The sequence below is a fragment of the Chrysochloris asiatica genome, unplaced genomic scaffold (genome assembly GCF_000296735.1).
Source record: "Chrysochloris asiatica unplaced genomic scaffold, ChrAsi1.0 scaffold00128, whole genome shotgun sequence".
NCBI lineage: Eukaryota > Metazoa > Chordata > Mammalia > Afrosoricida > Chrysochloridae > Chrysochloris > Chrysochloris asiatica.
In genome coordinates this window covers 3,706,678-3,731,208 of record NW_006408646.1, presented here as the reverse complement: position 1 = coordinate 3,731,208, position 24,531 = coordinate 3,706,678, and the positions used below count along the sequence as shown (strand labels likewise).

The 24,531-nt window shown below is 40.0% G+C and overlaps 1 protein-coding gene across 1 annotated transcript in view; it reads left to right on the top strand.

The window, feature by feature from the left end:
* PITPNB (phosphatidylinositol transfer protein, beta) overlaps positions 1-24,531 on the top strand; it is a 97,312-nt gene that overhangs the window by 64,515 nt on the left and 8,266 nt on the right. Inside the window, exon 9 of the mRNA XM_006869194.1 lies at positions 23,881-23,991. Coding sequence (XP_006869256.1) covers positions 23,881-23,991 — 111 coding nt within the window. The remainder of the gene's footprint in view (positions 1-23,880; positions 23,992-24,531) is intronic.

Sequence of the window (24,531 nt, the reverse complement as noted above, 5' to 3'; positions counted from 1 at the left end):
AATATGAAGGCTTATTGTTTACATTTACTCTTAGTAAAATGGAATGAGCTCCTTTCACACGTGCCCATGTTTCTGGCCCTTTAATATTACATTTTGGAAAGTATGGAGCAAGAGAGAAATTTTTGTGGCGAGCAGTTGTTTTGAATAAAGAACACACCCTTACTTGATTCATGGAAGTAAGAAAAGCAATGTCAAGGCAAGAATTTAAATTGTTGTAGAAATACAGTACATTTCAAGGATATCCAGTAAATTAAATGCCAGCTCCTTAATGGATTCATGGGGGACGGTATGTTGTTACAGCTAATTTGACAAGAGAAGAAAGAGGCACATACAAACCTGGACATGCCCATTGCGGATTTTCCACAAACAAGGGTTGACTTGTTCACTAGTCTGTTTATTCTGACAACATCCAGCTCACCCAAGGGCTAGTTGTTTGCAAGTATGGAATTGTTATAGCTGCCCCACATGAACTCACTGAGTTGGGTCTCCATGGGCACCATACTGTTTTGTGGACTGCCTTGCATATCAACGAAAATGGAGTGAGGCTTACTTGGTTTTGTAAGAGAAGATTCACAAATACCTTGCTTGTACATTTGTTCTGTGGGTAGAGTTCAGTTCAATGCAATAGCCATCATCAGAGATGTTTAACTTAATACCCAAAAAGTGCTGTCTGTCAACTTAGAAAGGATCCCTTTGCATCATCCTAAATTTGCTTTAATGTGTTTCAAAAAGTCTCTCCACCCTTTCCAAGATTTCTCACCGTAGACTTCAGAATTTCTCTGACTCAGAGTGGAAGCTTTCTCCTTGGCGATTGAACCTTGGCTTACTTACAGAGAATGCCCTAGTAGAGGAAGAGGAGAGGTGCTTCTTTCAAAGTGGCCTTAACTTGTGAAAGGACAGCTTTCTGTACTAAGTGCCCACTCTCTAACTGAGGTTGAGACACAGAAACCCACTGCTGTCGAATCACTTTCAATTTCTAGTGACTAGGACAGAGAACTGCCTCATGGCAGTTGTAAGGCTTGTCATCTTGGGAGCAGACTGCTACATCTTTCCCTGGCTGGTTCAAACTGATTTTTAGTTAGCAGCCAAGAATTTAAACACTGCACCACCAGAGGTGCCTTAAATAGTGAATTTCTGTTGAATTATCAGTTTTTCAAATAAAAACTTTATAAAGGGGAACATTGTATTACATGGTGATGTTAATATAATGGGCTCAAATTTCTCTTTTAGGGACTCCTAGCACTAGCAAAAGGAATTTGATTCTTCCTTTAACCTGGTACTCAACCTTTCTGAGGGAACTTGGAATATATGCTGAAGAGTTTTACCTTTGAAACTAATATTGCTCTGTCTTTTACTACCAAATTAATAATTACTTAATTCTAGAATGTGTTTGGTTTTGAGAAATATGAATGGTCTCTCTTTCATGGTTTACCTCATATTTTTGTTTATGTGTGCTTAATGACAGCCTTTTTTTTTTCTGGTAGGACACTGGCTGATACTGATAACTTTCTAACCATTTGTGTCTGACAGTATTTTGCTGTTGCCAGATAGTGGTGGGTGTGACTATTCTCATAAATTGCGTTACTACGTAGCTGTTGAGGGCTGTGGTTTCAGTAATAGAACTTCCTTTTTTTTTTTTAAAGTTTTTATTGTGAGTTATGTGGTAGTTTACATGGGAGAACATTAGCTTTACATTCATCCTATTGTATTTTGTTTCATCGCAATGATTACATTTCCCTCCGTGCATCATCAAACAACCAAAGGGTACGACCCACAAGCCTGCCCCACGGCCATCAACACGCAGCCCCTCTCCCTCCCTGAGTCCAGAGTCCCCAGCAAGTCCCATCTCTCCACGTCATTGTCTCTGCCTCCATCTCTGGCGTCACTGCTTCTTTGGGTAGGGTCACCAGGGACCTCTGCTCCTGGACTGCAAAATCAACCACTTCCCTCCTTTTGTTACAAAATGTCTACCTTTACATTTCCAACCCTTACAGTCAGTCCTGATAGCAATTACTCATTATTATACCACAAGAGTCCAATCCCCATCTCCTTTCATCAGCCCCAAATGGATTGGAAACCACTCAGTGAAGAGTCTTACCTTCCCCCGCCCTGTCTGGAACTAGGCTATCTCTTGAAAGCTTGTAAGCCAGTCACTTTTTGGCTTTGTAGCCCCCCCATTTTGGGTAGCAGATGTCTAAGTTGCCCATATCTGTCAACCCTGTATACCAAGAGGGTGGGAATGATCCTTGCTGTAAAGATTTGTTCCCTCTTTTGAGCTACTGCATCCATAGATGTAGATCAAGTTCATCAAGTTGTATCAGGTTACTCTTTTTTTCCTCTTCTTTCTTCTTCTAGTTGAGCTCTGATCATCCAGCCATTGAAGCCAGGTCAGGTGGGTAGTATCTGCAAGTGTGAGTGTTCTTGTGCATATGCCCTTTCTTCTTATCAGCTGGATGCTTCACTCTCCACTCTAGTCCTCTGTGGCTATGTCACTGACTCTGGGCCCAAGAGTCCCCAGGTCTTGCCACACTGCTGGCCAACCAGGTCTCTATCAGGTTCACAGGAGTCTATTGAATGTTGTAGGGCTTAGCTTGCAGCGTCATTGCTGTTTTTCCCTTACTTCCCCTTATGGGTGATGAATGTGGTCACCAATCTGTCCTCTCCTTTTTTAATCTTTGCTGTTATTGCTAGTGTGGGATGATATCTTACTGTTGTTTTGATTTGCATCTCTAATGGTTAGTGATTGTGAACATTTCTTCATAATGTTTGTTGGCTGCGCGGATCTCCTCTTTGGTGAAATGTCTGTTCATGTCCTGTGTCCATGTTTTAATTGGTTTATTTGTCTTTTCCTTGTAGAGGTGTTGTAGTTTCCTATATATTTTAGAAATTAGTCCCTTGTCCGATGTGTCGTTGCAAAATATTTTTTCCCATTCTGTGGGTTTCCTTTTTACTCTTTTGATGCACATAAGTTTTCAATTTTTGGTATGGCCCAATCATCTATTTTGTCTACTTTTGTTGGTGTAATTTTCAAAATGTTCGTAATCTGTATATGCCCTGTATTGGAGCCCTCACATTTGTCTCTATTTTTTCATTGATGGCCTTCATAATTCTGGGATTCACATTTAGGTCTTTAATCCATGCTGAGTTGGTTTTTGTCTAAGGTGTGAGGTAAAGGTCCTGTTTCAGTGTTTTGCATATTGCTTTCCTGTTGTGCCAGCACCATCTGTAAAAGAGACTATCTCCTCCCCATGCAATATACTTAAGCATTTTGTCGAAAATAAGTAGCTGTATGTGGATGGGTTAATTTCTGGATTCTCAATTCTGTTCTATTGATGAATGTATCTTTCATTGTACCAATACCAGGCTGTTTTGACCACTGTAGTCATGTAGTAAAATTTGAAATCAGAGAGTGAGAGGTTTCCATCTTTAATATTCTTCTTATTAAGCAGTGCTTTGCTTATCCTGGGTGTCTTTCCTTTCCATATAAAGTTTGTAATTGTCTTTTACATCTCTCTGAAGAATGTCATTGGAATCTGGATTGGGATTGCATTATATGTGTATATTGCTTTGAGCAGTATTGACATTTTCACAATGTTAAGTCTTTCTGTCCAGGAGCGTTGTATATTCTAGCACTTTTGTAAGTCTCTTTAGGTTTCTTGTAGTAGTATTTTGTAGTTTACTTTGTGTAAGTCCTTTGTTTCTCTGGTTACATTTATCCCCAGATATTTCATCCTTTGGGCAGCTATTGTAAATGGTATTGATTTCTTAATGTCCTTTTCAGCTCTGTCATTGTTACTATAGAAGAATTCAGCTGATTTTTGTATGTTGATCTTATACCCTGCCACTTTGCTGAATCATCGAATGAAGTCTAGTAGCTTTTTTACTGAATCTTTGGGGTTTTCTATGTATAGGATCATATCGTCTGCAAATAGAGTTTTAATTTCTCTGCCAATTTGAATGCCTTTAATTACCCTGTCTTGCCGTATAGCTCTGGCTGATACTTTCAAAATAATATTGAATAGGAATGGTGACAAACGGCATCCTTGTCTGGTTCCTTTTTGCAGAGGGAAGGCTTTCAGTTTCTGTCCATTGAGAGTGATGTAGGCTGTTGGTTTTGTATATATGCTCTTGATTATGTTGAGGAATTTCCCTTTAATTCCTACTTTGTTGAGTGTTTTTATCAGAAATGGATGTTGGATTTTGTCAGATGCCTTTTCTACATCAGTTGATAGGATCATGTGGTTCTTTTCTTTTTTCTTATTTGTATGGTGGATTACATGGATTGTTTTTCTAATGTTGAACCATCCTTGCATCAGTGATAGAACTCTTGCCTTCCATGCAGAAGACCCATTTCTTTTTTTTTATTATAAATGTTTTATTGTGAATTATGTGATAGTTTACATGGGAGAACATTAGTTTTATATTCATTCTATTGTATATCGTTTCATTGCCACCGTTACAATCCCCTCCATGCATCATCAACCAACCACAGGATATACCCTGCAAGCCTGCCCTGGCCCTACCCCCACCCCCAGTCGTCAACACACAGCCCGCCCCTTTCCCTCTCTGGATCTCAAGTCCCCAGCAGCTCCACCTCTCCATGTCATCTTTTCTGCCTCCATCTCAGACATCACTGCTTCTCTGGATAGTGTCCCACTCTCTGCTCTTCTTCATTATTGGTCCCAGGGACCTCTGCTCCTAGACTGGAAAGTTAATCACTCCACTCCTTGCTATAAAACATCTACCTTTACATTTCCAACTCTCACAGTCAGTCCTGATAACAATTATTCACTACTGTATCATAAGAGACCCATCTACATTTCATTTCATCAGCCCTGCCTAAACAGATTGGATACTACTTAGTGGAGATTCTACCTTCCTCCTTGCCCTCTACATCTGGGTTCCTACTTGAAAGCTTGTAAACCAGTCACTTCTTGCTTTTGTAAGACCCCCCTCCTTTGGGTAGCCAGTGTCCAAGTTGCCCATCCTGTCTACTCTGTGTGTGGAGGTGGTTGGAATGATTCTTTCAGTAAGGATTTGTTTCTTCTTTTGAGCTACTGCATCCATAAATGTAGGTAAAGTTCATAAAATTGAATCAGATTACACTTTTTCTTCTTTCTTCTTCTGGTTGAGCTCTGATCATCCAGTTATTGAAGCCAGGTTAAGTGGGTATTATCTGCAAGTGTGGGTGTTCTTGTGCATATCCCCTCTCTTCTCATCAGCTGGATGCTTCACTCTCCACTGTAGTCCTCTGTGGCTGTGTCACTGACTCTGGTCCCAAGAGTCCCCATATCTTGCCACACTGCTGGCTGACCAGGTCTCCACCTGGGTTCACAGGAGTCTGTTGAACATTGTAGGGCTTATCTCGCCTCTTCATTGCTGTTTTTCCCTCACTTCCTGTTATGGGTGATGAGCGAGGTCACCAATCAGAGCGGGTATTCCTATTCAGTCTTTGTCTTGGAAGGGGGTTTGCCCTGAGGGGACCCGACCACTTGCCTTGATGCCTCCTGGGCAAGCAACTTGCTTGTTCTTGTAGTAACAGTCGATCTGCCTATATTGTTTTGTATTTTTCCTGTAGGTCTTTCTTTCAAGAAGTATCTTCTCTTCTTCTAGCTGCTCCAGGCTGGTCTTCTCGTCCTTTCAAGTGGAAATTTCCCATCTCTGAAGATCTGGATGTGGTTCTGGATTCCACCTATAGCCTTATGTATTACAGAGGCTCCACAGGAAGCCTCCTTCACTGGGCACGTTGTAGCCCCATTTTAGATATTCCAATCAGTTATAGGCAGAAGACGGACTTACAAGCTTTCTATGGTGATGTTTCTGGCAATTCCTTTCTCTCCCCCTCCAGTGTCTATTTTATAATATAATTCAAGGAAAACCAAGATTCAAAAGACAGCCAAGCATCTTAACTTTATTCCCCCTTTTCCCCCATTCCAACATGTCCCAGTCTCTGTATCCCAGAGCCCTATTGTTCCAAGGTTGTGCATACATCATTATTTGTCTCTGTCCCATTTAGCCCATTCAGACCTGCCTACTTGTTCTCCTGTCTGCTTTTTTCTTCTATTCCCTTCTCCCTTCTTGTATATTGCCCCCCTCCCCAGCACCCAAACTATCCTGTGTCTATTCCCTGCACTGTGTTTCACCTTCCCCTCCCTCCCCTCACCTTACCCCTACATCCCAGCAACCAGCAAAGAATCCACTTTAGTGGATTAGTATGGGTTCTTTTTCTTAGTCTTTTACAGTATTGGTCCTATGCAGTATTTCTCCTTATGATTTCACTCAACATAATGTCCTTGAGGTTCATCCATAACATGGAAGTGGCATGCAACTTCTTTGTTATTTTCAAGGTAGCATAATATTCCATTGTGTGTATGTACTACAGTTTGTTTATTCTCCTGTAAATGTGCTGCTAGACTATTCATGTGAAGAAATACCCTTATGGTGTTACTGAGGACAGCACTGGGGACAGATACTATTGGAGGAGATTTCCATATTTTTGTACTATGGAAATAGGGAAATGCAAGGAGACGTCAAAAAGTTGATAGAAAATTTCCATTATCTTTGAATTTCTGTTTCCACCAACTTTGTGAAGCCCCCTGGTACATGACAGTTGAGGTGGAAGGGGAGAAGATGTTCTCCTGTTGTAGCTGTACTTGCCCAGGGTCATCATCTTGCCCAAACTAAGTAGACACTGTTCATTTCATAGATGAGAGATGTCGCCAGAGAAACGCAGTTATTAGTTACAGGAGAAACAACATGCTGTCTGCCTTTTTCTTTAAACACCCCATCAGTGCTAGTCATAAAGGAAAGTAAGGGGGGAAGACAGCAAATTCTGACTGTTTGTTTCACTGATCTGCCCTATTTTACTGAGAGTTGTGTGGGTATTCATGGTTTTTGACAGAATAGCATAATTCCTGTTAATATCATTGGTGCATTTCCAATCATTAGGGAGTATTTAGGTGGCATTAGCACTAAGGGAGCTGCATTCAAAACTCATTTAACTGTCCTAAGTTATGTCTTAAGCAACTTAACTCCTGTGCACCTCAGTTTCCACATCCTTAAAATGGAATGTGAGCAGGGAATAGTAAGTTCCTGACATTTGGAAAGTGCACAATATATGTTAGCTCTTATCATCATCTTTCTTTTGTCTAAATTATTTTGAGAAAAAAAAGAATTTTCAACCATCATTTCTTTGGGTTGATAAGATCTTATACATTTGAAGAGGCTTCAAAAAGTTAATGGAAAAATGGAATTACCTGAGTGTTTGGTTTGCATTCATCATATAAAGCTTTTTGGATGATGGATGGAATTAAGAAATTTTTACATTTCCCACATTTTTAGAAACATGGATGTTTTTTAGCCTACCTTATGATAAACTAAAAAAAAACTCCAAACCCACTGAGGTCAAGTCCGTTTCAACTCAAGCAACCCTGTAGAACTGAGTAGAATTTCCTCTATAGGGTTTCCAAGACAAAATTTATTTGGAAGCAGGGCAGGCACATGATACTACCAGGGCTTATTTATAGTAGGATGCCTAGGTTTTCTTCTATTTATTTCTTTATCTAACTCTTTATTGTGAATTGGGTGAAGATGCCGATTATCAGTTTTGCATTCAACAATTCATGCACTTCATTTCGTCACATTCAGTCTCCTCAGTGTAACATCACTTTTTTCCACTTCCTCCCTGTGTTTCTTGCTTCCATTCCTCCTTTCCCAACTCTTCTGAGCATTCTCCTTGGTTAAAATTTGCCCTTTTAATCTCAAATATTTGACAATTCTGTGGTGCGCACACCTCACTAGTTAGTGTTGCTGTTCTCTTCCTCCCCCAGCCCCCAGCCCTATCCCCCAGCCCCAACATACTTGTCTGTTGCTTGGCTGAAAATTGAGTCTTAGGGGAAGGTTCTGTACCAGACCTGAAGGGTGGGCAAGGGCCATAATCTCGGGGTTCCACCAGTCTTTAACCAGTAAGTCTAGTTGTTTTTATGATTTTGAATTTTGTTATACCTTTTTACCCACTCTATCCTCGGCCTTCTAATGTGATCTCTTTAAAAGCCCAGTTATTACTTATGGATATAGAATCTAACATGCCTTTTATTTTTTACTTAAACCCAAACCTTCTTTCTGGAGAAAGTTTTGAAAGCTGAGCACATGAATTTTATTTTGTTATATTTAGGATTCCACACTTGATTAATTTGAATCGGAACCTGGCCATGATTTTTGCTTCAAGACACATGGTTCATTTCTCATAGATGTAGAATGTCTGTCTTCTCAGTATGATGTGTGTGTGTATGTACACATATATGCATGTTTTCACTACATGTTTGGGGTCTTTGTGTGTACTGTGACAGTGATCTGCCTGCCTGTTTTGGTGACTTCTCAGAAACATTTCACACATGGATTCCTTTTAACTTTCAAGATTGGCAGCAGCTTCTGATCTGGTGAGGTGGAGTCATTTTAAGAAATTAAAATATCATCTTTGAAGATTATGGTGTCATTTTTATTCTACAGCAAGGCCTCATTTCTTTCTTCATTTAAGCCAGATGCTTTGTGAATACTTAAGCTTCCATGTCTGCAGATGTACAATGGTTAAAAAGGAGGCATCTAAAGGTCTTTTTTGGAGGCTTTGCCAAAGCCTGTCCTGTCCAGGGATTGATGTGCCTCTAGAGTCTTCTCTAGAGCTCTGAGTGAGTATTAGAACAGTGGAGGGCGATCAGGTTGAACAAAGAAGTTGATCCAGGCGTGGTGGTAGTTTTATATTCTGCTTATAAATACAGACACTGTTTCTACTTATGAAGGCACATCCTATCTGTCTTCTGTATAAGTTGCCGTCTGAACAATTGTTCTGTGGTCTAGAAATTGGTCTTGCAGAATCTATTTTGATAGCACCTTACAGATACTGTTTACTTGCTTGGTCCGTGTTTAGAGTCATTCTAGAAGAGCCATAAAGACCATTCTGTATACTCCAAGCCAATGAAGGCAGCCTTTTTGAGCATTCTGTTGTTGTGAAATGCCATAGAGTCAGTTCTGACTCTTAGCAACCCTGTGTAGGTTTTTCAAGGAGCAGATGATGGGTTTGATTCGCTGTCCTGTGGTTAGTAGTCCAGTGATTCTCCTACAATGCTATGACACTTAATTTGTCATTCCATGCTACCAAGACTCCTTTCTCTTTCCACTCCGTGTCTGGGAAAAGAAGTTAGCACTGGTTTTCATGTGTCCACATTATCCTGTTGGTTGCTGTTAAGTGCTGTAGAGTCAGTTCTGGCTCATAGCGACCCGGTATAGCGTTGCCAAGAAGCAGAAAGCCTCATCTTTCTCCTGCAGAGCGGCTGGTGGACTTGAACTGTAGACAATCTGCTTTGCAGTCCATTAATTATCATAAAGGTCAAGCAATTCCTAAGATGCTGTTGGCCAGGGATAGAAAATGGCTGTGTGACAAGAGGGAGAATTTGAAATCCAGCTCTGGAAATCTTCCTACAGCTACTGAACAGAGCCTTGTACTCAGTAGCCACCCATGTAGAGAGACTGGTGAGTCCAGTATGTCACAAGAAGATTGAGGAGGCATGTCAAAATAGGTTCCCTCTCTGTAGTCTCACATTTGAAACCACACTATGGGTGCACTCAGAGCTTAATAATTAGTATCTGGTTAGACTACATTTTGGTATGCATAACAGAGCAGGCATTTAAAGATAGCTGATTTGGGGGCATACCGGACTTGATAACTAGGTTCTTAATTCCATTTTAAAAAACACATATGTAGCTCTTAAAAATACCCATTGCTGTCCAGTTTACCCTGACTCACCACACCCTAAGGAGCAGAGAAGAACTGCCCATAAGGTTTTCAATGCTGTGTAATCTTTACAGAAGCAGACATCTTTCTTTTGTGGAGCAGCTTAGTGGGTTCGAATTGCTGACCTTTTAGTTAGCAGCCAAGTTTCTGTTGATGTACTGCTACAACCATTTTAAAATTAATCTTAAGCAAAATTTTATTTGCATGTGGTATTAATGGTATTATTCGATGTTTTCTTCCAATTGGTTAGCTAGCTGGCCGTCATCTCAATTTCTTGACATATACCAGTGTGCCTCCAGAACTGTATCAGTTGTTGAAATATTTCAATTTGTATTTCATCAGTTCCTGGAGCGTTGTTTTCTGTCTATGCCTTTAGTGCAACTTGGACACAGACTACCTCTTGAAATGGTTGGTACAGTGACTGTATTCCTTCCATATGATTGATGCATCCTACATCATTTCAGTGTGTTGCCCACAGAATTCTTCAATATTGCAAGTCAAAGCTTGAATTTTTTTCTTCAGTTCTTTAGCTTGAGATATGCTGAGCAATATGTGTTCTTCACCTTTGGTTTTACAACATTTCATTATAATATTTGACTTATCTTCTTGAGCTGCTCTTTGAAATTTTCTGTTCAGCTTTTTTATTTCCTCATTTCTTCAGAACAGTTGCTTTAGCTCTACTTCGCTCAAGCAGATTTCAGAGCTTCTTGTCAGTCTCATGTCCAATGTTGTTAAAGTGCCATCAGAGTCAGTTCTAACCCATGGTGACCCTGCATAGGGTTTCTAAGGCTTTAAAGTTTTGTGGGAGCAGAATTTTTTCTCACTTGATGTGCCTGGTGGACTTGAGCTACCGACTTTGTGGTTTGCAGTCCAGTGCTTATCTTATGGAGCCACCACTCTCCATGTCTAGCAGTCAGATTGTTGTTGTTAAGTGCTCGCCTCATAATGACTCTGTGTTAGGTTTCCGAGGCTTAAAATCTGTATTTTAGAAATGAGTCCCTTGTCTGATGGGTCATTGCAAAATATTTTTTACCATTCTGTGGGTTCCCTTTTCACTCTTGGTGAAGTCTTTTGATGCATGTAAGTTTTTAATTTTTAGTATGTCCCAATCATCTGTCTACTTTTGTTTGTGTAATTTTCAAAATGTTTTGTAGTCTGTGTATTCCCTATATTAGAACCCTCACATTTGTCCCCATTGATGACTTTCATAATTCTGGGGTTCACATTTAGGTCTTTAATCCATGGTTGGTTTTTGTATAGGGCGTGAGGTGTAAAGGTCTTATTTCAATCTTTTGCATATTGCTTTCCAGTTCTGCCAGCACCATCTGTAAAAGAGACTGTCTCCTCCCCATGTAATGTACCTAGACACTTGGTTCAAAATCAGTTGGCTGTATGTGGATGGGTTAATTTCTGGATTCTCAATTCTGTTCCATTGGTCAATGTATCTTTCATTGTATCAATACCAGGCTGTTTTGACCATTGTAGCTGTGTAGTAAATTTTGCAATCGGGCAGTGAGAGGCTTCCAACCTTTTTCTTCTTCTTTACCAGTGCTTTGCTTATCCTGAGTCTCCTTCCTTTCCATAAAAGTTTGTAATTGTCTTTTACATCTCTCTGAAGAATGTCATTGGAATCTGGATTGGAATTGCATTATATGTGTATATTGCTTTGGCTAATATTGACATTTTCATGATACTGAGTCTTCCTATCCAGGAACACAGTGTATTCTTCCACTTTTGTAAGTCTCTTTTGGTTTCTTGTAGTAGTGTTTTGTAATTCTCTTTGTATAGGTCCTTTGTTTGTTTGGTTACTTTTTATTCCTAAATGTTTCATCCTTTGGGCAGCTATTGTAAGTGGTGTTTCTTTCCTAATGTCTTTTTCAGAGCTGTCATTGTTACTGTAGGAGGAATCCAACTGATTTTTGTTAGGTTGGTCTTATACCCTGCCACTTTGCTGAATCTTCCAATGAGGTCTTGTAGCTTTTTTACTGAGTCTTTGGGGTTTTCTAAGTATAGGATCATATCATCTGCAAATAGAATTTTATTTCCTCTTTGCCAATTTGGATGCCTTTAATTTACCTATCTTGCTGTATAGCTCTGGCAAAGAGTTCCAAAACAGTATTGAAAAGGAGTGGTGACAAAGGACATCCATGTCTGGTTCCCGTTTACAGAGAGAAGGCTTTCAGTTTAACTCCATTGAGGGTGATGTAGGCTTTTGGTTTTGTATATATTTGCTCTTGATTGTGTTGAGGAATTTCCCTTCAATTCCTACTTTGTTGAGTGTTTTTATCAGGAATGGATGTTGGATTTTGTCAAATGCCTTTTCTACATCAGTCGATATGATCATGTGGTTCTTTTCCTTTTTATTTATATGGTGGATTACATTGATTTGTTTTGCTAATGTTGAACCATCCTTGCATCCCTTTCATGAAACCCACTTGGTCATGATGTATTATTTTTTTAATGTGGTGTACTAGATTCTGTTGGCTAGCATTTTGTTGAGAATTTTTGCATCTATGTTCATGAGGGATATTGGTCTGTAGTTTTCTTTCTTAGTGATATCCTTCCCTGGTTTTGGTATTGAGGGTCATACTTCATAAAAAGTATTAAGTTTTCTATCATCTTCTATATTCTGGAATAATCTGAGTAGAATTGGTGACAGACAGCTCTTGCCTGAGTGTTTGGTAGAACTCACCAGTGAATCTGTCTGGGCCTGGACTACTTTTGGTTGGGAGTTTTTTGATGACCTGATCAATTTCTTCTTTACTTATAGGTCTGTTCAAGTTTTCTATTTCACTTTAAGTTTAGGTAGGTTGTGTTTTTGTAAAAATGCATCCATGTCTTTTTTGTTTTCGAATTTGTTGGAGTACAGCTCCTCATAGTATTCTGATACTATCTTTTTTATTTCGTTTGGGTCCATTGTGACACCGCCTGTGTGGTTTCTAATATGAGTTATTTGTGTCTTCTCCCTTTTTTCTTTGGTTAGGTTTGCCAACGGTTTGTCAATTTTATTAATCCTTTCAAAAAACCAGCTTCTTGTTGATTCTCTCTATAGTTTTTCTGTTTCCCATCTCATTTATTTCTGCTCTTTTTATTATTTCTTTTGGTGACTGTAGGTTCCTTCTGTTGGTCAGTTTCTAATTATTGGAGATGCTGTGTTAATGTGTTAATTTTGGTTCTTTATTCTTTTAAGGAGCTCTGGTAGCGTAGTGGTTACGAATCGGGCTGCGAACCTTAAGGTCAGCGGTTCGAAACTACCAGCCGCTCCGCGGGAGAAAGATGAGGCTTTCTACTCCCGTAAAGATTTACACCCTCGGAAACCCTGTACAGGGTCGCTATGGGTCGGACCCGACTCGATGGCACTTAACAACAACAACAACATTCTTTTTGGATGTGTGCATTTATCGCAATAAATTGCCCTCTCAGCACTACTTTTGCCATGTCCCAAAGATTTTGGTATGTTGTGTTTTCATTCTCGTTTGTTACTAGGAACTTTGTGAATTCAAGGCTTAATTTCTTCTTTTACCCAGTTGCTTTTCAGTGGAGTGTTGTTTGGTTGGTTTCCATGTATTCAACTTTATTTTCTTAGTCTTCTTGTTGTTGGTTTCTAGTTTTATAGCATTGTGGTCTGAAAAGATGCTCTGTAGTATTTTGATGTTTGTAAATTTATGGAGGCTTGCTTTGTGACCTAATACATGGTCAGTTCTGGAGATTGTTCCATGTGTACTGGAGAAGAATGTATATTGTGCTGTTGTTGGGTTGAATGTGCTGTGCACTTCTATGAAGTCAAGTTGGTTGATTGTGCTGTTTAGTTCCTTTGTCACTTTTTCAAGTTTCTTTCTGGTAGTTTTGTCCCTTTTCGAAAGTGGCATATTAAAATCTCCCACTATAATTTTAGATTTATCTATTCTTTCCGTTCTAGTAAGGTTTGCTTCATATATTTTGGTGCTGTTTCATTGGGAGTGTAGATATTATGGCTATGTTGTCTTGCTCAATTGACTCTTTGATCATGAGATGGTGTCCTTCCTTATCTCTTATGCTGGTTTTTGTCTTAAAGCTTACTTTATCAGAGATCAGAATTGCCATTCCTGTTTGTTTGTTGTTGCAGTTAGCTCCGTATGTTTTTTTCCATCCTTTAACTTTTAGTCTGTTGTTATCTTTGTGTGTAAGGTGTGTCTCTTGCAGGTAGCATATTGAAGGGTCTTGTTTTCTTATCCAATCTGCCACTTTCTGTCTCTTCACTGGTGCATTCACTCCATTGACATTCAATGTAATTATCAATAGGTATGAATTAATTGCTGCCATTATATTTTTTGGTAGTGCTGTTCATTGCCTTGTTCTGCATGGCTTCTCGTGCTGAGTTTGTATTTTTTGTGCTATTTCTTGTCAGTTTCTTCTTAGTTTTCATGTTTGCTTGATTTGCTTGGAAGTTCATTTTCGTGGTAAGTTGTGAAGTATTAACTTTATTTGGGGTTAATGTTATAGTCTATTATCTTTTCTCTCCATTTAAGAGAATCTATTCTATCCTGTAATCCACCTGACAACCTCACCACCTGGATCTCTGTTCCTACATTTATCCCTTCTTTGATATTGATATTATTTTGATCTTTAGTTGACCTCCCAGATCCTTTGGATTCGTAGTTGTAGTTCTGTTTTGAACTCTGTTATCTGTTGACTGAGTTCCAGGTGGTGTTACCTGTCAATCTCTGCTTGTTATCTGTTCTTGTTGGTTTTCAGTCCAAAGAAATCCCTTTAGGATGTTTTGTAATGCCTGATTGGTTTTGATCAGATCTCTTAGATTCTGTTGATCATGGAGTGTTTTGATTGCACCATTGTATTTGATTGATAGTTTTGCTGCATAGATGATTCTTGGTTGGCACTTTTTTCCTCTTAGGGTTTTGTATATGTCTCCCCATTGCCTTCTTGCCTTGTGTGGTTTGTGCTAAATAGTCAGAGCTCAATCTGATTTGCTTGCCTTTGTAAGTGACACTTCTCTTCTCCCTGGCTGCTTTTAGAATTCTCTCCTTGTCTTTCATTTTGAAGAGCTTGATTATTATATGTCTTGGTGACTTTTTTGGGTTGTCTATCCTTCCTAGGGTACGTTCAGCTTCTCGAATGTTTATCTTCTCATCTTTCAAGATGTTAGGGAAATTTTCTTGCAGAAGCTCTTCAACTATCTCCTGTTTGGACTTGTGTGATTCTTCCTGTTCTGGAATGCCAATAATTCTTAAGTTGTTCCTCAGTGTTATCCAGCATGAATCTTCGACTCTCTTCAGATTTTTTTATCCTTTTTTCTGCTTGCTCTTCTGTCTTAGCAGTATTGAGAGATGTGTCTTTCAGATCGCTAGTTCTGCCTCCCATCTCTTCTGTTTTGCTCCTTTCCCCTTTCAGTGTATTGTCCGTTTCTGATATTTTATTATTAATCATGTGGACCTCTTTTTGCCGGTTTTGAATTGTTTCCAGTGCTGTATCGATCTTGTTTGATTGCTCCTGTAGCACTTTCCTTATTTTCCCCCACCCCTTTTTGGAGCATTTGAATTTGTTTCCATATCATTCTTCTGAATTCCTTCTCAGGCAAATCCAAAACCTGCTCTTTCTCTTCTGGGAAGCCTTTGTCTGTCTCCAGCTCCTGTGTCTCAGTTACTCTTCTCTGTTTTGAGACATGTTTTGAGGTCGTTCGTTGTGTTTGAAATCTTTTGTCATTTCCAGTAGTTATGTGGGGTTTTTTGATGCTTAAATGGATGTTTGTTTCTGTGTTGTTAAGCTTACTGAGTGTCTCCTGGTGGATATGCTCAGGAGCTAGGCTTCTCTTTTTGCATGTAATTCTTAGCAGCTGTTATTGTCTCGTGTCTCAATGGTGGAATATTATGGGGTATGCCTGTAGCTTGGCCATATGGCCACGATTGCTGTCTCTTCTTGTGTAATGGAGGGAAGAAAAGCTCCCACTTCTAGGAAAAATGTGTGATCAAAAGGACCAAAAGCAGAAGCAATATAAAAGCAGGGACAAAAACCACCACTTTGAAACAAAAATAAAACCGTAGCCAAGTGTCCAGTCGCCTTGCTACACAGGCAGTGTGTGTGCACGGTAGAACCCTCCTGCAGTGGGTGGGGGTGTCTGTTCGCTCAAACCCTTCCTCTAGTCACCACTGTGGAGGTGTGCAGATAGATAATTGAGAAGTTAACGGGAGAAAGACTGTCCACTATTTTTGTCTCTGAAAGTCAGTTAGGTGTCTGTGTTTGCACAGAGTAATTCTTGAGATAGTTTTGCGTCCTTTTAAGATGGGGTTTTACAGATTGTTCTGTGATTTGTCTTATCAGGCCTGATGGGCCTGCTCTTTTCTTGCTAGATAGTAAAGGGTCCTGCACAAGTTAATTTTAGGGCTGCGACCCCGAGGCTGACGTCTTAAGTAGTCGCCAAGCTCTTTCTCTCTGTACTGTGAGAAAACTGTGGGGTCAGCACTAGATTTTTTTTTATTTTTTTAGAGGGGGTACACACCCACCTGCCTGAAGGTGTCCTGGGCTGGGCAAAGAAGGCGGGACAGGGAATAGGAGGAAAAAATGTGTAGAATCCCCGCACCTCCTTTTTTTAAATGTTACTGTAATGCTTTTAGTGCTGGTTCCCTGTGCCGGTCTGGCTATAGCCCCTCTCTCTGAACTCTGCCCAGTAGGGTGGTTGCAGCAGGAACCCCGTCTCCAGCATTCCTGACTTGCAATATTTTCCTGTATATCGTGATTTTTTTCACTTGCAAGTGTGGGAAACTGACGTCCTGGACCTTATGGTAGATCCAGAGCTCTGGTGCTGTTCCATGAGCGCAACTTATCTTGGTTTTCAATCCCTCCCCCACGGAACCTTTCCTACCTGGCTGTCTCTGCTGCCATCCAATCCGGAACTTCTCGGGATATCTCAGCACCGCATTTATTTTTAACTCGCTTAGTGAAATCTGGGTTGGAAACTTAACATTACCAAATCAACAGCTGAAATGGAGCAATCATATTCCCTAAAATTGAGAAATTAAAATATGAAGGGGAATGTGCGCCTCATAGAAACTGCTGTGTTCTTGCAAAGTATTCACTCTAGTGAAATGTTGCATGTACCCAGTTCATCTTCATGCCAACACATTTTTTAAATAGAAAAAAGTGTGTGCAGAGTTGATATCTAGCCTGAGACGGAAAGGACTTAAAGTGTTAGAAAGTAACTTCCGAGAATGCCTTTGGATTTTTTTTTTTTTTTTTTTTTTCCTTTCAATTCTCTTTTAACATTTGTATATATTTGTTTGTCACAGATACATGAAACTAGTTCTTGTGGATAACATGGGCTGATTACTCGCCCTTCCAGCTAAACACATGCTGCGTTTTGTTTAGTTCTGTTGTGTGACTCCAGTATACATTACTGCCCCTTAGGCCCCGTCCACATACCTCAGAGAAACCTAACGTGCATCGTGAAATTGAAAACATGATTTGGGCTTTGGGGTTTCATCTTACATAGTTAGAAACAGGACATTTCAGGAATTTGGTGACTCTACAAGTGACTTCAGTACAATTCGGGAAGCATTTCTCAGCTAACTAGTGCTTGCTGTATTTCAGATGAAGTTAAAATGCTGTTGCGATGAATCATACTTGGGCTCTTCTGTTACCCCGTGACTCTGTCTCTTTCCAGTTAGCCCCTTTTACCTTCTTTTTTGTTGTAATTGTCCTTTGACATTTGCTTGCTTTAATGTATATAAAACTCAGGTACATCAGCAACATAATCTTATTTACTCCTGGTTTTCTTTTTTTCTTTTTGGCCAGAAGCATGGGGGTCAAGTTCAATTTGTAGTTAATTCTCCTTTCCCTTAGCTTAGGAAGTGATAGACAGGCTGGCACTAGATTGCAGTTAGATGAGAAAGATGTTCATTCACATTTTGACTTTATTTAATCTGTGATTATTATCTAACTTGATGACCAGGAAAGCCAGAAAACATTAGTATTTGTTTATGTCTAAAGTCTCTGAGCCAGTCCCATAGAGCCTAGCACGGTACTCTGAGGGGGGAGGCCATACATGTTTGTCATAGTGTGAGAGTTTTTCCACATTTTGAAAGTCTCACATCTAGTCACAAGAATGTTTCTGATAACTCTGAGGAGAGGAGTTAATTGTATGTTATGTTTAATTTATGCCTTATGGTTACTTTAGAAATTTTAAGAATAATTACATATGGTCTGGTCTGAAGTTCTGTGTTAATCATCTTAATTTAGCATTCCACTTGATACATTAACACTGGGAACTAAAGAATCAGGCAGGAAACATTAAATTGTTCATAGCCAAAGAAGAATGAAAGTCTGAAACAGTTATCCAGATAATTTAGGCCAAATCTTTATCCAACAGCACTCAGAAAAGGGTGTAGTGCTGTAGGGACTACTGGTGTAGCGCTGTAGGATCAACACTAGACTGTAGATCACAAGGTCATTTCAGACCCACCAAGCTGCTCCTTGGAAACCCTGTACAGGGTCACTGTGAGTTGGAGCGGACTCGACGGCACTCAACAACAGTATGTATGTATGTATGTATGTATGTATGCAAGTATGTTTCCTGATTATCAAATACATTTATTGCTAAGTTTTTAAAATACAAAATTTTACGCAGTAGAAAACAGAAATCAATTGTAGTCTGCCATTTAAAGATAATTACTGTTTTTGTTGTGTTTTCCTGATTCAAGTAGGTCATTTTGCTCCAAGTATTTATAACATACATAGAGACTTGTTTATATTATCCTTTTTTTCCCGAAATTGTTCATTTTCTTTGAAAAGATGGTTTTTGTCATGACTTTATTCATAATACCCGTTACTGGGAAGGCCAGAGAATTAAAATTTAATGTCTCTTCATAAGTGGGTGTTGAGATTAAGTTCAGTTTTTTTTTTTTTTTTTATGTTAATATATCTATAGTGTTGTTTTTTATTTTCATAAAACATGAAAAGGAAAAGTGTGAATGTGGAATTACCAGGTTAATGTATACATAGGACATGAACAGCTTTAGGACTTACATAGTCTCTAGTTGTATTTTAGAAAGGTGGTGCCAGAAGATTTTACATAACACGTCAAAGCAATTTCACATTTTTATTTACCCTAAGTGGAGAATTTTTAAGCTATTTGTAAACTTTAATTAAGGTCTTACTTAATTTAAGACTATACCTCAAATTGAGAGGTGAATCGCAAAAATCATTTTTAGAATTGGAAGAGACCTTAAATATTATGTGTCTGTTGATAATTCAAGGAGAAAATCCAACTTGTAGGTTCACTGCCTTCTCCTGGTGGTACTGAGATGATGTTCCTGTAGGATTACCTCCTGTGCCTCATACTATGTGAAATGTTGGCTCTTGGATGCTTTTTTCTTCCTGAAGTTTTTTTTTTTGGTAAGTGATTTCTTACCTGCAAGTTGGGTAGAGAAGAGAAAACATATAGAAACTGAGTTCAGATTTGGGAGCTAGCTTACTTCAGTCTTTTGTGCTGTTATTTTTCAGTTCCTTAGATCATTTTATAGACCACTGTTCCGTATACATTGCCAGTATTACCTTGATTGATTTGAGCAGCCTGACAGGATCCCTGGAAAGAATGTGAGAAACAAACGTGGTTAATTGTGGAAGGCACGTGTGTGCACTCTGTTCTTGGAACCCAGATTTGAGGTAGGCCTGTTTGTCTTACATTTAACTTACCCCTTAATTAGAACCAGGCTTCATCCTGCTATTTTTACAAAAAGAATTCTAAAGAGTCAGGGTTCTACTGAAAACACCCAAGGATTTTCTTTGAAACAAGATGGCCAATGATGGGGAGTTTCCAAACAGTTACTAGTCCATAATTCACAGGTTCTGGTTGAGTCTAGCCTTTCCTTTTACAGAAAGAGAAGCAAGGTCCAGGAAAATCAAGGATCCTGCCCATGTTGCACAAGAAGTTGCACAAGAAGTTGGGAGCTACAACCCAAGTCCCCTTTTAGTCTAACACTAATGCTTGGCTAGTTTAATTCACAATTTTGAGTGCCATTTTCTACACATGCCCAAATCAATAAGGCTAGCTACTTAGAAGCCATCTGTATCCTATGGAAAGCTGGTTGGCTTCCACACAGGAAACCAACTTAAGTGTCAGGGGCCTGCAGGTCAAGCAGTGGGAGGGCAGTATATAAATGATTATAGGACAGACCCCCAGCATCTACAGAAGAAGGGCATCCTTTGAAAGAATCTATTGACATCATATACACTGGTGATTTTATTCTTTTCTCTATCCTCCACTTTTGTGTTCCCTGACAGTACCTAGCACAGAATTAGGGTATTGTGTAATTGGCACCTGGTGGGAAGTGTGTGGGTCTGTGTGTGCATGCGTGTGTTCACGCGCGCACACGCAAGAGCACTAGTGGCGCAGTGGGCTCATTGATCAACTGCTAGCCTCAAGGCCAGTGGCTTAAACCTACCAGCCATCCCAAGAGAGAAAGAAAGATGGGGTGGTCGGCTCCTGTAAAGATGTACAGCCTCAGAAACCCTAGGGAGCAATTTGACTTTCTCCTACAGAGTCGCTGTAAGTCGGAGTCCACTTGATGGCAACAGAAAAAATGGGAATTGGCACCCACAAAATACTTGCCGAATAAGATTTGTTTGTACAGTACAGCGTAATGAATGTTGAGTTTTCACATTGCTGCTCTATATGGATAAGAACGTTATGGAGGGAAATGGGTTAAGCTAGCCAGGTTCTGCTGTTGATGTAGAATTCACCTGCAGATGGACAGTTTGGTGTGATATTTTTATTTAAATGCTTGTTGGTGTTACCTCATTGATTTAACCCATGCACTAAGTCATTATTCAGAAGATGAAATGTTATTACAGAAGAGATTTTCTCAGAAAAGTTGATCAATCATGCAGGACTGTACAGAACTTTCAGTCTCATTAATAATACCAAGGTAGAACTCGTTCATCTATCTTATCCTTAGAATTCACTCAGAATACTATGGAGACTTTGGAGGAAAAAAAAAGTGGTGTGGTGTTATGATTTCATAATGAAGAATAATCTTGAGGATTTAGACTAAGACCTAGGGATCCATCATTTTTTTTAAAATGACTGTGTCTGTAACTAAATGGGAGAATGTTTGCTGAAGGTGGTGTGTGAGACTGAGTGATCTCTGTCAATGGTGCACAGTGGGACTGCTACTGGCCTGTGATGCTGCCAGTAGGGTGGACAAGCCTTTGGAAAACACTGCTCTGCTCTTTGGCTCAATGATTTTAATTTTTATAGAAGGGCCTCTGTAGTCTTACCCAGGTAGTGAATTTCTACAGGTTAGGGGGGAAAATCTTAACTGTTTTACAGCTTCAATGTGGTGAATATGTTTCTGTTAAAGAATAAAGGGTGGAGAGAAAAACTATGAGTCTGGGTGGATTTGACCGGAGTGGTGTGTATCTACTGCCCTAACCATCTCTGAGTGAGCATTGAGCCTCTCGGAGTGGCCCTGCCCCTCTAGATTTGTGCAGACTTGAGACCCTGGCCGGGCCTGCTTGCCACTGTGAGTGTGCCAGGCTCTGCTCTGGGTCAACTCAGGAGGGTGCTGCTCTCCTGCACACATCACCTTGATGAGCCTCATTCCTGCCAAAAAAGAAAATGCACAAAAGCCTACACTGGTCAGTGTCACAGAAGTAGTAATGTAATAGATTGTCATTAAGTACCATGGAGTTGGTTCCTACTCATAGCGACCCTGTACAGGGTTTCTGAGGCTATAAATCTTTACGGGAGCAGAAAGCCTCATCTTTCTCCCTCGGAATGGCTGGTAGTTTTGAATTGCCAACTTTGAGGTTAGCAGCCTGATTCGTAACCGCTACGCTACCAGAGCTCCTTGTAATAGATTGTAGACACCCACAAACTGAAAGACTGGAACAACAACTGCTCCACCTAGATTCAGCAGTTGTTAGCGGTTTATCATATCTGCTTTCCTTCTCTGTATCCCCATTTTCCTCCCTCCTCCACACAATATGTGCATTTAAAAAACTATTTGGCTAAATTATTTGAAAGAAAATGCAGACATTATATGCTCACAATATATGTGTATTGTATCTCTGTAGTCTCTTATAATCTAGAATAGTCCCTCCCAGCTCACTTGTTCATGCACATGCTCTCCCTCACCTTTTTTTCTATTAAAAGTATTTTCCCTTTTATTTTTTCAAGTTTTTATTGTGAATTAAGTGAAAGTTTACAGGACAGATCATCAGTTTTACATTCAATAAATCATACATTTTGTTTCGTTACAATGATTATAATCCCCTCCATGTACCATCAGTTAACATTTCTCTCTATTCATTTTAGCTTTTTTTTTTTAAACACGCATGCATATTTAATAATTTAAACCACCAACGTGCACATTTTGCAAGTCTGCCTCCTGGGCGCCAGTTCTCAGTTACTCTCTTTCCATGAATCTAGAGTCCTCAGCTGCTCTCTCTCTCCATGTCCCCATCTCTACCTCCATCTCTGGTGTTGCTGCCTCTCTGGATGAGGTCCCACATTCCATTTGTGCTCGTCTCCCTTGATGGTCCTAGGGTCCTCTGTTTCTGGACTGTAAGATTAACTACTCCCCTGTTTTTGTTAAAAAAACTTCAACCTTTACAGTTTTGACAGTCGCAATTACTCACTGTTGAATCATATGAAATCTTATCCCCATCTCTTTTTACCAGACCCATTTAGACAAGAAGAAAACTATTCAGTCGGGACTCTTATCTTCTCCCACATACTCTTAAACTCCCTCTTGAAAACTTGCAAGCCAGTCACTTCGTGCCTTTATCGCCTGGTGTGGCACTGTGGGTTAATGTGTCAGACTGCAAAGTCGTTTGAACTGTAAGGTCAGTGGTTCAAGCTCACCAGCTGCTCCTTGGACACCCTACACAGGGCCACTATGGGTCAGAATCGACTCGATGGCACTTTACAGCACCAACAACAATTTTAGATAAGGAGCTCTGGTAGCGTAGTGATTACAAATCAGGCTGCTAATCTCATGATCACCAGTTTGAAACTACCAGCTATTCTGTGGGAGAAAGATGAGGCTTTCTGCTCCCATAAAGATTTATAGCCTCGGAAACCCTGTACAGGGTCGATATGAGTCGGAACCAACTCCACAACACATGGCCACCACATCCATTAGTGTAGCTCAATTCAAATTCATCAAGTTATAGTAATTTACCATTGGTTTCCTTTATCAAAAATGGTTGTGTGTTGTTGTTTTAATTTTCCTCTAGTTGAGTTCTGAGGCTAGGTCAAATGGGTACTGTCTGCAAGTTTGGGCATTCTTGTGCATCTCCCCTCACTTCGTATCAGCTGGATGCTTCACTCTCAGCTCTAGCCTTCTGTGGCTATGTTCTTGTCCATGGGCTCAAGAGTCCTCAGGTCTCACCACACTTTGGAGCAACCAGTCCCTTCTTCTCTCTCTCATCTTCAGGTCATCGGGCGTCTATGGAATGTGGTTGTACTCAGCCCATTTCTTCATTGCTGCCTTTCCCCCTCTTCCACTCACCATGATCAGAATAAGTCTTGTCTTGATTCCCTGGTATTTAAACAATGAGGTGTAATAATCAATTATAGAAATTAAAAGTACGTATGTATGCGATTTTCCTTTGAACATGTAATAATTATGGGTCATCTTTGCTGTTCCATGACTTTTCATATCCCCCTTCAATTTTTAAAATGTCTCAGTTGCCACCCTACTTGCCAGTATATGAGGACACAAAAGAAGAATCCACTTCCTCATCATTTTGTATTGTGTCTTGCCACAGCCACGAAGGGAGCAGGATAATGCTGTTAGGAGAACACATATAACGGACTCACTGTTGATACGATGTGAAGACTATTTGGTATTTCATATGAAGTCTGAACAGTGTAATTTGAGGCAGAGCAATGCATCTATTAAACTCTAGAGCTGGGAAGTAACTTCATCTGTGTAAGGCTGGGGAATACTGCTGCTTCTGCTAAAATAGTTATTGTATACACCAGAGATTGTCATTTTTCTCCACAAATGCCTATGATGTCATTACACGGCAGTCCATTTTAATCAAAACATAAATATCGAAGTCCTGATTTCTCCTTCTCAACTTTTCTCATCTAGAAGGAGCTGGCAAACAACCCAGGTGGTCCTCAGATGTGTGCCTACAAGCTGGTGACCATCAAATTCAAGTGGTGGGGGCTGCAGAGCAAAGTAGAAAACTTCATTCAGAAGGTAAAGCCGGTGCAAAATGTGGTAGCAAGAGTTTAGGATCGGATTTGAAATGGCTACTACTTCGCAGGGTATTTTGTTTGCTGCTATGCTCCCTTCTCTTTTATGACATGAGACTTAACTGTCTCTGCATACTTCTTCTTGTCCTTTTCTTATTTATTTATTTTTTCTTCTTTGTACACAATAAAGACCAGAGTCAGCAGAAGCACTAAGGGGCTTTCTTTGAGGAATAGTCTAGCATGGTTTTTATGTTTTATGTACGGAGTATGGTGTTGAAGGAGAATATTGGAAGTGCAACCTGCTTGGAGGCCAGGAGGGCCAAACTTCGTCTCTCATATTCGGACATATTGTCAGGAGTGACCAGTCGCTGGAGAAGGATATCATGTTTGGTAAGGTGGAGGGTCAGAGAAAAAGAGGAAGACCCCCAGCGAGATGGATTGGCAAAGTGGCAGCATCAACGGGCTCAAGCATGGCAACAATTGTGAGGTTGGCCCAGGACTGGGCAGTGTTTCGTTCTGTTGTACATAGGGTCGCTGTGAGTTG